Source organism: Vigna radiata, chromosome 1, assembly GCF_000741045.1.
Source record: "Vigna radiata var. radiata cultivar VC1973A chromosome 1, Vradiata_ver6, whole genome shotgun sequence".
Taxonomy (NCBI): Eukaryota; Viridiplantae; Streptophyta; class Magnoliopsida; order Fabales; family Fabaceae; genus Vigna; species Vigna radiata.
Window position 1 is genome coordinate 11935395 of NC_028351.1, and position 14325 is coordinate 11949719.

Here is a 14325-nt window from a genome sequence, read left to right on the forward strand (position 1 = left end):
ATGGCTGGAATACTCCCTCGTGAACTCATACTGGAAATTCTGTCATGGCTTCCTGTGACGAGTCTCATCAGATTCAGGTGCGTTTCAAAGACATGGAAATTTCTTATATCTGATCCTTATTTGGTGAAATTGCACCTTGAGAGGTCTTCCAGAACCCCACAAATCCTCTTACTGGAGAGACAGAGATACAAGAGTCAATGTTTCTTGGCTGGTTTAGACTCTTTACCTTGTTTAATCCAAAACCCTGCACCCTCTTCTTGTGGTCGTATCTTACCATGTCCCGAACCCTATAAATATTATTTATTCGGTTCTTGCAATGGTTTGCTTTCTCTACATGACTCTCTTTTCACAAATCAGTATGAAGAGCACTGGGTCTGCTTTTGGAACCCTGCCACAAAACATTGCTCCAGACCTTCACCAAGATTGCGTCTCAAATACGGCGGCATTGGTTTTCACTATGATGTGAATTTTGGGTTTGGGTACGATGATAAGAGGAATAGTTACAAGGTGGTGGCAATGCTTTTGGATTGGAATAGACATCAAATGAGTGTGTGGGTTTACTCTATGGGTGACGTACGTTGGAGACGTTCTTTAATGACCTCTCTGACTTTTCTCAATATTGACAGTAATGGATACTTTCTGAATGGCACTATTAACTGGATAGGACTTTCTTCGGGAGAAGCGAAGTGTTTGTCGTATGATCTAAATAACGATACTTGCAGATGTTTTTCGGTGCCTGAATTCATTCCTGAAAATTCTGGTTTTCCTTCTATGGGAGTTTTGAATGATTGTCTCTGTGTTTGTTTAGATATAGAGAGGACAGTCTTTGTTGTATTAGCATTGAAGGACGTTCGAGACGAAAAATCATGGAGTCGGTTGGTTTGTGTAAGTTATCAAACCCTAATTATGTCTCCTTATTACTATAAGCTGCGGATTTTGTGCATGTGGGGTGATCTGTTGTTGCTCGCATATTCAAATTGGGATGCTAACAATATCATCATTACCTTTAATTTGAAGGAAAATAAAATAGAACGTACTCGAACTTACTACAAGAAGTTTCCAAATCGCATCTTCTCGTGTAATTATGTTCCAAGCTTGATTTTGCTTACTTGAGACATTTATGTATTTTAAATTAAGGTAGTGGTTTCAAAACTTTTTCAAAGGTATGGAGATAATTTTGGTATTTCCTTAGTTTGATTTGTTGCATGATTGTTTCACTATTAATAAAATTTCGTTTCTGCATTGATTTTGGCTGCAGAAATTATAAACCTTTATGTACATTATCAAAATTGTTTCCAGTGAGCTAGAATTTTCTAGTCATCTGTGACCAAGGTTGAAAATTGTCATGGTTTTTCTGTATTATTTGTGTATTAATGGAGAAGAAAAGGAGTGAAAGTAAAATGGTGAAGATGAAAATGAAGATTATTAAAGTGAAAGTGCTTGAGAAACCAGATATGTAAAGTGAAAAATGTAAATGCATGAAAACATAAATTATCAATGATTGGTAAAATAAATTAATGAAAGTTTTGCAATATATTAGTTAAATTTTAGATAGATTGGATGCTACTTTAATATATACGATATAAAAATAACAAACACACCTATGAATTATAACTATATTTTTATTAACCTTAAAATATCATAACAGATTTGAAATTGTAATTCTGAAGTTGACCGATATCAAGAAAACGAGTATCAAAGTTGACCGATATCAAGAAATACAATTACAACATTGTAATAATTTTGTCTAAACAATCCTCAAATTCATGTTAAATTGAATTCTTTTAGAGAAAATAAGATCAAAGCCCTCAGACTCGCATGATAATTGATGCTTCTGATTGATTTAAGAACAAAATTTTAGATGCAACTTTAAATTAGCATAACTGTGATTATTATTTACCTATAAAAAAATTCTTAAATAATAATCAATTTTAATAACTAAAAATATCTTTACAGATTAACATAAAAATTAATTTTTCAATTAAAGATTATTTCTTTTGATAGTCAAAATTTTAATAATTAATTACAAACTAATTTATAATAAAAAATATTTTAACTATAAATTAAGAAAGTAATTATAATATTTTGAAACTATTTTAATTACTAATAGTTTTTAGTTTATAAATTTATCATTATAGTCATTAATTATTTTTTTATCAATAAAATTAGTTATTATTTAAGAATTATTTTTATAAATAAAATTTTCCTCAATTGAAAACTTTGACTCAAAATTTCAGTAATTTTCTAAAATTCCACTAATGTAGGTGAGTTGATATATTCAGTAATTTAGGAATAAAATCTTTTCATATAAATTCTTTTTAATGTAATATAAAACAAGATTAAAGATTCATTAAATATGATAAAAGGGCTTCTAATAACTCAAAGGATATTTTAAATTTTAATGTTCAATTAGATGTCAAAATTATGAAAAAAAAACTTTTTGTTGAATGTTCTTTTTCTATTTTCTTTCACATTAATTTGAATTTCAATAAATTGAAATAAAAAGGTTAAAATTTCTAATTTATTCAATTTCTAAGCGTAAAAGTTTTCATGTTGTTAACAAGTAAATTAAGTTGAGCAAACTTAAAATGCAAGCTTTTCAAATACGGTGACTATATTTTTACCTTAAAAAAAACTACGATTAATTTTGTTAACCTAAGAATGTTAAAAATACCAAACAAAAAAAATGGTCAAGGTTGATTAAATTCTGTATCGTTGCTCATCGAACGAAATAATAAAAAGGGTATTTTTAACGCGCTAGAAAAATAACTCTAAAAAGTTAGAATTCCAAAACCCATGAAAACAATTTGTAGAAAAAGGCCAGAATATAATTATTGAAAAATATTGTTTTTAATATTAAGAAATTATTATTTTTGTAAGTAAATTTATTTATTTTAATTAATAATGATAACTATTTATAATAAAAAATTATCTATAAAATAAATAAAAATTGTCATTGTATGAAATATTTATATTTATCTTTATAATCATAATTTTATAATATCATAATATATTTGAATTTTTCAAATGAATAAAATAAAATCAATCATTTAAATTATTTTTATTTTCATTCTAAGTATGAAAAATTTTGTTGTTGGATTAAGGGAAGGTTCTTCTAACACATACATGTTTTTTTTTCATGAACCCTCAACTTTTGCTATGTCCCTTTAAATTATGTAAATTGGATTTTGAAATTTGAAATTATTCTTCATGTTAACCTGATTTGGTAAATCGAGATATTAGTCGATCGAAATATAAAATTTAGTGTTTCTTTTTTGGTGGTGTAGTCATTAAATTTTAGAATCAATTGTGTATTCAAAAAAGGTAATTGGATTGTAAAATTCAGTGACAAAATCCTGTTTTCAATACCAAATTTGGAAAATAATACCATATTAAAATCTGGTTAATATTCAATGGATACCAGATTATGTATTTAGGTTAATAATAATTTATATGTTAATCAACAAAAAGAATTTCAAAATCTGGAACACGTTCACGCAACACGAATTCCAAATATCGATAGAAAAGGAGAGTAAAGAAGATAAAAAAATTCTAAAAGAATTTGTGTGGTTTTTACATATTTACAACATCACTTACTAATAAACATAGGTTAAAACTACGTCTAAGGCAGATGCATGTCTAGTGAGTTATGCTGTTGTATTTTTTATTTTTATTTTTGTAAAAATACTATGTTGTTGTTTTTACAAATACTATGTTTTGTAAAAAAGTTTATAATTCTAGATCAATGTCACAAATACGTATACTTTATTGAATTGTTTTTTTAAGTATCAAAGAAAAAATATTAAATTAAGTGAATAAGTTGTTTCTGAATTATTTTAAAAGTTAAAGAAATATTTATAATTACAATTGGCATGGTATCTATTGTTATGGAAGTAAACTCTATATATTAGGGTTGCCACAGCCGATCTCACAGGATTTTGAAAGGAAGACGACAATGACTGGAATACTTCCGGTTGAACTCATACTGGAAATTCTGTCATGGCTTCCTGTGACAAATCTCATGCGATTTAGGTGCGTTTCAAAGACATGGAAATTTCTTATATCCAATAGTTACTTGATGAAATTGCACCTTGAAAGGTCCTCCAAGTACTCACAAATCCTCCTACTGATGTCACAGAGACACGAGAGGGAATTCTTGCCTCGTTTAGGCTCTTTACCTTGTTTAATCCAAAACCCTGAACCCTCTTCTTGGGGTCGTATCTTGCAATGCCCCAAACCTTATGAATATTTATTCGGTTCTTGCAATGGTTTGCTTTCTCTACGTGACTCTCTTTCCACAGATGAGTATGAAGAGCACTGGGTCTACTTTTGGAACCCTGCCACCAAGATTTGCTCCGGGCCTTCACCAAGATTGCGTCTCAATTTCGGCATTGATCTTTGGCGTGTTATTGATTTTGGGTTTGGGTACGATGATCGGAGGGACAGTTACAAGGTGGTGGCAATTATTTTGGAACGGAGGACACTGCAAATAAGTGTGTGGGTTTACTGCATGGGTGACGTATGTTGGAGACGTCCTTTAATGACCATTCCGGCTTTTCTCTCTTTTGACCGTAATGGATACTCTCTGAATGGTACTATTAACTGGATAGGAATTTATTGGGAAGAATCGAGAACTCACAAACTACAAAATCAAATATTTTCGTATGATCTAAATAACGATACTTGCAGATGTTTGTCGGTGCCTGAACACGTCCCGACAAATTCTGATTTTCCTTCTATGGGAGTTTTGAATGATTGTCTTTGTGTTTCTTTAGATACAAGGATGACAGTCTTTGTTGTATTGGCATTGAGAGACGTTCGAGACGAAAGATCTTGGAGTCGGTTGATGAGTGTAAGTTATGAATCTCTGAATATCTGTCTTGATTACTATAAGTTGCGGATTTTGTGCATGTGGGATGATCTTCTTTTGCTCACATATTCACAGCTCTGGGATGATTACGATATCATCATTATCTTTAATTTGAAGGAGAATAAAATAGAACGTACTGGAGCTGACTATCTCAGTCGCATCTTCTCATATATTCCAAGCTTGATTTTGCCTATTTGAGACATTTATTTACCTTAAATTAAGGTAGTGGTTTCAGAACTTTTTCAAATATATGGACAGGATTTTGGTATTTCCTTAGTTTGATTTGTTCCATGATTGTTTCACTATTAATAATTGATTTTGGCTGCAAAAATTATAAAACTTTATGTACATTGTCAAAATTAATTCTTTCAAAGTGAGCTAGAATTTTCTAGTCATCTGTGACCACGGTTGAAAATTGTGATGGTGTTTCTGTCTTATTTGTGTAAATGGAGAAGAAAAGTAGAATGGTGAAGATGAAAATGAATATTATTAAGTGTTTAAAAGGGGTATATGTTTTGTTAATTATTCTTACTAAACCCATGTTTTGTCGCTAATATGATATGCTTCAACTCTCCGTAATTTATCTTTTGATTTTATCTAACCAATCTCTTATTCATCACTCATTTTTCATTTGTTGGTATTATTAGTTAAAATTTAGATAGATTGGATGCTACTTTAATATATACGATATAAAAATAACAAGGTTAAATATATGTTTTAGTTATGATCCTCATTCTCAATTAGGTCCTCATGTTTTTTTTTTTGTTCCAATTGCATCCTAATATTTGTAAATTTGAGGAATTAAGCCCTCTCCGTTTTTCTTCTCCCAATTGCATCCTAATATTTGTAAATCTGAGGCAATTAAGCCCTCTTAACTGGCCTACGACGTTAGTGGCCAGTTAACGGAGAGGGCTTAATTGCCTCAAATTTATAAATATTAGGATGCAATTGGGACAAAAAAACATGAGGACCTAATTGAGAATGGGGAACAAATATGAGGATTAAAACATATATTTAACCAAATAACAAACACACCTATGAATTATAATTATATTTTTATTAACCTCAAAATATCATAACAGATTTGAAATTGTAATTCTGAAGTTGGATAAGTAAGTCAAATCTGTTTCTTAATAATAAATCTTTTGATATGTCGAAATTTTTTTTGAGTTTTGGATTTTTGTTGTTTGGTGTTGTATTAGTTTATTATCTTTTATCTATGTATTTATTTAACTTTTTTTCATAATAAATATTTTATGTTTATGTGTGATGTAAAAGTTTGGTATGATCTTTCCATATTTTTTTTCTGTTTTACTTTAAATTATTTTTTAATAAAAATGTTATGTATGGCAATTATGTTTAAGATGATATTATTTAAAAATGTTTTTTCAACCTTAAATAAATAGGTTGATATGGTCAATGATCATTGTATTATTTTTTTAAAATTCCAATCCGTTAAGATAATATTGTTAAAATTTATCAGTATTATCTATTTTGATGTTTAAAGTTTTATTATAATTTTATTCTTCGAAAACATTAAAAATTTTGAAAGGAAAAAAAATATCCAAATTATCTCTAACCTTAAATCATAAATTGTATGAAACGATGGAAATGAACGACGAATAGAATCTTCAAGAAAATTTGACCGATTTCAAGGAATACAATTATAATATTTTAATAATTTTGTCTCAACAATCCTCAAATTCCTGAGAAAGTGAATTCTTGTAGAGAAAATAAGATATTCTTAACTCATTTAGAACACACTAATACAATCAAAGAGTCGCATGATAACTGATCTCTTGTTGATTTAAGAACAAAATTTTAGATGAAAGTTTAATTTACCATAATTAATTGTGATTATTATTTTCCTATAAGAAAATTCTTAAATAATAATCAATTTTAATAACTAAAAATATATTTAAAGATTAACTTAAAAATTAATTCTTTCGATAATCAAAATTTTAATAATTAATTATAATAATTAGTGTAGAAATTAATTTATAATAAAAATTATTTTAATCATAAAGTTCAATAGTTATTATAACTTTTTAAACTACTTTAATTATTAATAATTTTTTGTTTATAAATTTACCGTTATAATCGTTAATTATCTTTATCACTAAAATTAGTTATTATTTAAGAATTTTCTTTATAAATAAAATTTTTCCACCTAATTTTCTAAAATATCATTTTTGTATAATTTAACTCTACCAAGTGTATGGTTAAGAAGAATGGGCGAGTTGATATATTCAATAATTTAGGCGTAAAATATTTTAATATAAATTCTATTTATAGTAATATAAAACGAGATTAAAGGTTTATTAAATATGATCAAAGGATAGAGAGTTATTTCCTTCACCATCCCAGATGCTTATTTCACCTTTCCGTTATTTTTTTTATTTCAAAAATATTTTACATTAATTTAATTTTTACTATTTAATTTTAATTACCTTTTTTAAAACCATAAATCTTCTCACACCCCTTACCTTTACCTTTTTTTTGATTGCACACAAATTACTTTTATATATATATATATATATATATATATATATATATATATATATATATATATATATATATATATATATACACATGAAGGAGAACGTAATCAAACATTTGTTATAGTGATGTTTGGTGTGGAGCAGTCGATTTTAAAATCAAAGGAAGACGTACCTATAGCTTTAATCGGATGTCGAGGACGTAAATTCATCTTTAACGAATGTTGAATGTTGATATCTGTTTATGTTCATGGATGTTTACATCCACTTAAAAATCTAACGTATAATGTTTATGTTCGTTTAAATATTATTAAAGGATAAAAAAGAAATAAAAATGTGTACGGAAAATTATGTGGTAATGGAAGGAGTAACTCTTCTAAACATATTTTCAATTTTATATTAAAATTACGAAAAAAAACATTTTTGTTGATTATGTTTTTTTTTTCTGTTTTCTTTCAAATTAATTGAAATTTGAATAAAATGAATTAAAAGGTTAAAGTTTCTAACTTATTGAATTTCTAAGTGTAAAAGTTGGCATGTTCTTAACAAGTAAATTAAGTTGAGCAAACTAAAAATGCAAGCTTTTCAAATATGGTGACTATATTTTTACCTTAAAAATAATGAAAATTAATTATATATATTTTTATCATTTAATTTTTAATAAAAATTGAAATTATTTTTTTTTCTAAATTTTAATTTAATTTAATCTCCCATTTTATTTTTAAACCATGAAGTTAATTATTTCAACTAAATTTTTATTAAATATATTGACCTTTTAAAAAATTTGAATTTAGTAATCGATATATTTTGACATATTTTATATAAAACTGACAGATTTGTGTTTCTTTTTTATTTTTTCATTATAATGATAGTTTCTTAAATAGTTTATTTTGACATTATTTTTCATCGATAATTCTAAAATGCTTCAGAATCCACAAGGAAATGGTAAGTTAAACAGAATTACAATAATAAAAGAATATGTAACTCAATAAAATTGATATAATGAATTTTGCTAAACTAAAAATGTTAAAAATACCAAACAAAAAAAAAGCTCAAGAATGATTAAAATCAGTATCGTTGCTCATAAATATTGTTAAGAATATAAGTTTCCTAAAAAAAAACTTGATACTCTAACAAATTTTAATTGCTTACCACATCGACCGAAATAATAAAAAGGAAATGGCATTTTGATTGTGCTAGAAAAATAATTCTAAGAAGTTAGAATTCCAAAATCCATGAAAATAAAAAACTAGGGCTGGACAAAAATAATTATACTAAACTATATTATATTATATTTAAAATAAATTGATATATTTTTATTAAAAACTAAATATTCTATTTTCGGTTCAGATTAAATAACCTAAATCTATTATATTTTTAGTACAGTTTTAATTTTTTTAAGTTTCTTGTGTCCTCGTTTCCCCTTTGTTCCAACGAAAACCCTACTTAGTTCAACACCTCCTTAATCTGATCTCCTCCAACGAAAACTCTACACAGTCAACACCTTCTGCTTGCAAACTATCCAGTGACCGGTTTCGATCGGGAACTGCCCTACACAGTATACCTGATAAAGGAAGTCTAGGAATATATAATATTCGAAGAACTTCAAAGAATTAGGGATTCAAACCTGAATCCGAGCCAGAGAAGTTTGAGAAGAAGAAGGTTGTTTTGCTATGATAAGAATCATGTCTCCCCCTCTCACAGAGAAGAGTATTTATTATTTGAAAACCCAAAAAGCATAACAAATTCTACTACCTTCTAACAGAATTACAACAAAATGAATGTCACGTGGAGCCACATGTCTTTATTTAAATTCCTATATCAATTCCCCTGCCTTCAATTATATCCTTGACCTCAAAGATTAAAATTTGGATATTTCTTCTTCAAATCAAAGAAGTATTCCCAAGTGGCATCTTCTAACAACTAGTGCTTCCATTCCACTAAGACTTTGGTGACAACTTTGTTGCCCTCTTGACAGTTGTTCGATCCAGAATTTTCTCAGGTTCTTTGCCCCCATAACACCGTCAAACTCTACAGGAAGTGAGCTGGAACTAGGTGTGTGACTCACCTTTCTTTTAAGCTGCGAAATGTAAAAAACATCATGAATTTTTGACCCTGCGGAAGCTTGAGCTTATAAGCCACCGCTCCAATGTGATCCACTATTTGAAATGGGCCAAAATATTTAGGTGTTAGTTTGGCATTAGATCTGAATGCCACAAAAATTTGGCGGTATGGATGGAGCTTCACATATACAAAATCACCAATATCATAGGATCGGTCACTCCTCTTCTTATCAGCCAATTGCTTCATTTTATCTTGTGCCCTTTTTATGTGGAATTTGACTAGCTTTAAGGCCTCCTCTCTTTTCTGCAAACTTCTGTCAATGATTTCCACCTTTGACTCCCCTGGTAAATAAGGAAGGTAAAGTGGAGGAGGTTGTCCAAACATCACCTCATAAGGAAGCCATTTAGCCCACTCATGTCCAAACATCTATTCACAACTTCAGATTGGCCATCGGTTTGGGGATGATAAGTTGATGAAAGTTGAAATTGAACTCCCTGAAGTGACATTAAATCCTTCCAGAATTGACTAACAAAGATGGGGTCTCAGTCACTGGTGATAGAATCTGGAAAACCATGTAATTTGAACACGTTGTCCAAGAAGGATTGAGCAACTTCAGGAGCACTATATGGATGTTTTAAGGACATGAAGTAAGCAGCCTTGCTTAATCTGTCCACCACCACATATATAACTTGTTTACCCTTGGAAGCTGGTAAACCTTCAATAAAATCCATAGTGATATGCTGCCATATCCTCTCTAGGATTGGCAAGGGTTGCAGCAAACTTGGAGAAGCAGATGTGTCATGTTTGCATTTTTGACAGATCTCACATGTTAGTAAAAACCGACTAACATCTTTGGTCATACCTTGCCAATAGACTACGAATTTGAACTTTTTTAATGTAGCATCCCTGCCAGAATGGCCACTAGTAGAACCTGCATGTACCCAATGCAATAACTCATTTCTCAAAGCACCAATCTTTTCGTACAACCAATCTGCCCTTCCTTCTAATTTCATTTTGATTCCAAGTATAATGTTTATGTGAGGAAGTATCTTTTTGTAATTCCTGGAGCAATTTTTGAATGCTCGCATCATTCTGCCAAGAATCTATAATTCTAGTCAACATGTTGCTTTCAGGGATGAGAGTTGTGATAGTTTGGCAGTCCACATATTCTTGTCTAGATAAAGCATCGGCTGCTACATTTTCCCTACCTTGTTTGAATTCAATTGTAAAATCAAATTCCATTAATTTCACCTGCCATTTCTATTGGAATGTTGTAGTCAATCTTTGATTCAATATATACTACAAGCTTCTATGGTCTGTACGGATAACAAAGTGTCTATTCAACAAATAATGCCTCCATTTTTGGAATGCGAAAACCACTACTAACAATTCTTTTTCATAGGTGGAATGTGATTGTTTTTTCATATTGAGAACTCGACTAATAAAAACAATTGAGTAGTGATCTTGCATCAGGACAACACCGAACTTGAAGCATCCATCTTAACCACAAACACCTTAGAAAAATTAGGTAATGTTAATACTGGAGATTGGGTCAAACAATCCTATGAAAATTTTGTTAGAGTTTCTTCTTATACATCCATGTTTTCTTCATGAACCCTCAACTTTTGTTATCCTTTTTTTTGTCCCGTTAAATTATGTAAACTGGATTTTGAAATTTGATGTTCTTCAATAATATTAACCTGATTTGATAAATCAAGATATTAGTGAATTGAAATATAAAATTTAGTGTTTGTCTTTTGGTGGTGTAGTCATTGGATTTTAGAAGCAATTGTGTATTTGAAAAAGGTAATTGGATTATAAAATTCAGTAACCAATATAAGATATAGAGATACGCATTGGATTCTAAATTTTGGCGACTACATCACCAACACTTGATTCTATACCTTCGACTACAAAATCCTATTAAAAATACTAGATTTGGAAAATAATACTAGATTTCAAAATTTGGTTAGCATTGAAAAAAAAATATTCAGAATCTGAAATACGTTCAAACAACACGAATTCCAAAGACTGGGTCAAGAATAGGAGAACAAAGAAGATAAAGAAATTATGAAAGAACTTATGTGGTTTTTATATGCTTGCAACATCACTTACTAATAAACATACGTTAGAAGTATGTCGAAAGGCAGATGCATGTCTAGTGAGTTATGTTGTTGTATTTTTTTTTTTTTTTGTAAAAATATTATGTTGTTGTTTTTACAAATACTATGTTTTGTAAAAAAGTTTATTTATGTAATTTGTTTGTATTATAGATCAATTTCACAAATACGTTTAATTTATTGAATTGTTTTTTTACGTGAATATCAAAGAAACTCATGTATTGCTTTCTAGTGATTGTATTTTTGAGTTTTTAGCAAAAATTGGAATTGTATAAATGGAGAACAAAAGTAGTGTGAAGTAGAATGGTGAAGAGGAAGATTATTAAACTGAAAGTGCTTGATAAACTAGAAATATAAAGAGAAAAAAATATATATAAATGCATGAAAATATAAATTGGTAAAATAAACGAATGAAAGTTAGAAAAATTATTAAATTAATTGAATAGGTTGTTTCTGAATTATTTTAAAAGTTAAAGAAATATTTATAATTACAATTTGCATTGTATCTATTCTTATGGGAGTAAACTCTGTATATTAGGGTTGATCTCACATGATTCTGAAAGGATGACGGCGATGTCTGGAATACTCCCTCCTGAACTCATACTGGAAATTCTGTCATGGCTTCCTGTGTTGAGTCTTATGCGCTTCAGATGCGTTTCAAAAACATGGAAATTTCTTATATCCGATCCTTATTTGGTGAAATTGCATCTTGAGAGGTCTTTTAGAAACCCACACATCCTTTTACTGGCGACACAGGGATACAAGAATCCATGTTTCTTGGCTCGTTTATGCTCTTTACCTTGTTTAATCCAAAACCCTGCACCCTATTTTTGTGGTCGTACCTTGCGCTGCCCCAGACCGTATAAATATTTATTCGGTTCTTGCAATGGTTTGCTTTCTCTCCATAAGTCTCTTTCCACAAAAGAGTATGAAGAGCACTGGGTCTGCTTTTGGAACCCTGCCACCAAAATTTGCTCCGAACCTTCACCAAGATTGCGTCTCAATTTCGGCATTCGTGATCGGAATTGTATTCATTTTGGGTTTGCGTATGATGATCGGAGGGACAGTTACAAGGTGGTGGCAATGGTTTTGGATCCGAGTACACGTCAAACGAATGTGTGGGTTTACTGCATGGGTGATGTATGTTGGAGACTTACTTTAATGACCTCTCCGGCTTTTCTCGCTCTTGACAGTAATGGATACTCTGTGAATAGCACTGTTAACTGGATAGGAATTTCTTTTCAAGAACCGAAGAAGCCAAAATTTTTTTCATATGATCTAAATAACGATACTTGCAGATGTTTGTCTATGCCCGAATTCGCCTCCAAAAATTCTGCTTTTCCTTCTATGGGTGTTTTGAATGGTTGTCTTTGTCTTTCTTTAGATATAGAGAGGACAATCATTGAGTTATTTGTATTGAAGGACGTTCGAGACGAAAGATCTTGGAGTCTGTTGGTGAGTATAAGTTATGAAACTCTGAATATCTCTCCGTATTCCTATAAGCTGCGGATTTTGGGCATGTTGGGTGATCTTCTGTTGCTCGCATATTCAAATTGGGATGCTTACACTATCCTCATTACCTTTAACTTGAAGGAAAATAAAGTAGAACGTACTCGAACTTACAAGAAGAACTCTCTCAGTCACATCTTCTCCTGTCACTATATTCCAAGCTTGATTTGAGACATTTATTTATCTTAAATTATGGTAGTGGTTTCAGAACTTTTTCAAAGGTATGGAGATAATTTTGGTATTTCCTTAGTTTGATTTGTTGCATGTTGTTTCACTATTAATAAAATTTCGTTTCTGCATTGATTTTTTGCTGCAAATATTATAAACCTTTATGTGACCAAGGTTCAAAATTGTGATGGTGTTTCTGTCTTATTTGTGGAAATGGAGAAGAAAAGTAGAATGGTGAAGATGAAAATGAAGATTATTAAGTGTTTAAAAAGGGTACATGTTTTGTTAATTATTCTTACTAAACCCATGTTTTGTCGCTAATATGATATGCTTCAACTCTCCTTTGTAACCAATGTCTCCAAAATAAAATATAATATTAGGGTTTTGGATTGAATTTTAAAAAAGAGGGGAGTTATTTTGGAGTTCAAATATTTTAGGATTGGAAAAAGTTCTTTTAATAACTTTTTCTTGACAATTTTTTGACAACACATATTTGACCGTCTATGATTGGTCTATGATTGGTCTGTTTTAAGTATTCTTTTAAACAGAAATTCAAACAAACCAATAAAATGATGACATGTGTCCTGTTGTCAAAAGGTTGTAAAAAATAGTTGTCAAAATATCAACTCCCCGTAGGATTTTGGGATAGAGAAGGAGGAGTGATATATGAAGATATCAGGAAGGGAGCGGCGGAAAAGACAGAACCGTGAAGAAAGTTGTGTGTGCACTGCGGAAAGCCATTAGAGAGGAAGGGAAAGCTTGAAGAGGGAGACTTTTGCACTTTGCACGTGAGAAGAAAAAACAAAGCTTGTATCTTTTGAGGTAGGAGGAGTTAGCTTGAGTTTCCTCTAGTATGGGTTGTTATTTATGAGTTTGTATATCATTGTGTTGGTTGCTTGAGACATTGGTGATAATGAAATCACTGTATATATGCTAATCTGCGTTTTGTTTGGATTTTGTTTTCTATATGAGTGATGTCTTGGTGCAATCCCATTGGTTGTTTTAGTTTTTATGAGTAAATATATATATATATATATATATATATATATATATATATATATATATATATATATATATATATATATATATATATATA

General features: G+C 29.9%; 3 protein-coding genes across 3 annotated transcripts; all 3 read left to right on the plus strand.

Annotated features, from left to right (window-relative positions):
- Positions 1-1113, plus strand: LOC106757517 (F-box/kelch-repeat protein At3g23880-like). The gene has a single exon (XM_014640192.1). The coding sequence runs from the start codon at positions 1-3 to the stop codon at positions 1111-1113; it is 1113 nt and encodes a 370-aa protein (XP_014495678.1).
- A 2842-nt stretch (positions 1114-3955) lies between these two features.
- LOC106757528 (F-box/kelch-repeat protein At3g23880-like) lies at positions 3956-5068 on the plus strand. Its single transcript, XM_014640202.1, has one exon. It carries the CDS (start codon positions 3956-3958, stop codon positions 5066-5068), a length of 1113 nt encoding a protein of 370 aa, XP_014495688.1.
- A 7048-nt stretch (positions 5069-12116) lies between these two features.
- LOC106757548 (F-box/kelch-repeat protein At3g23880-like) lies at positions 12117-13232 on the plus strand. The gene has a single exon (XM_014640220.1). It carries the CDS (start codon positions 12117-12119, stop codon positions 13230-13232), a length of 1116 nt encoding a protein of 371 aa, XP_014495706.1.
- Positions 13233-14325: the final 1093 nt, after the last annotated feature.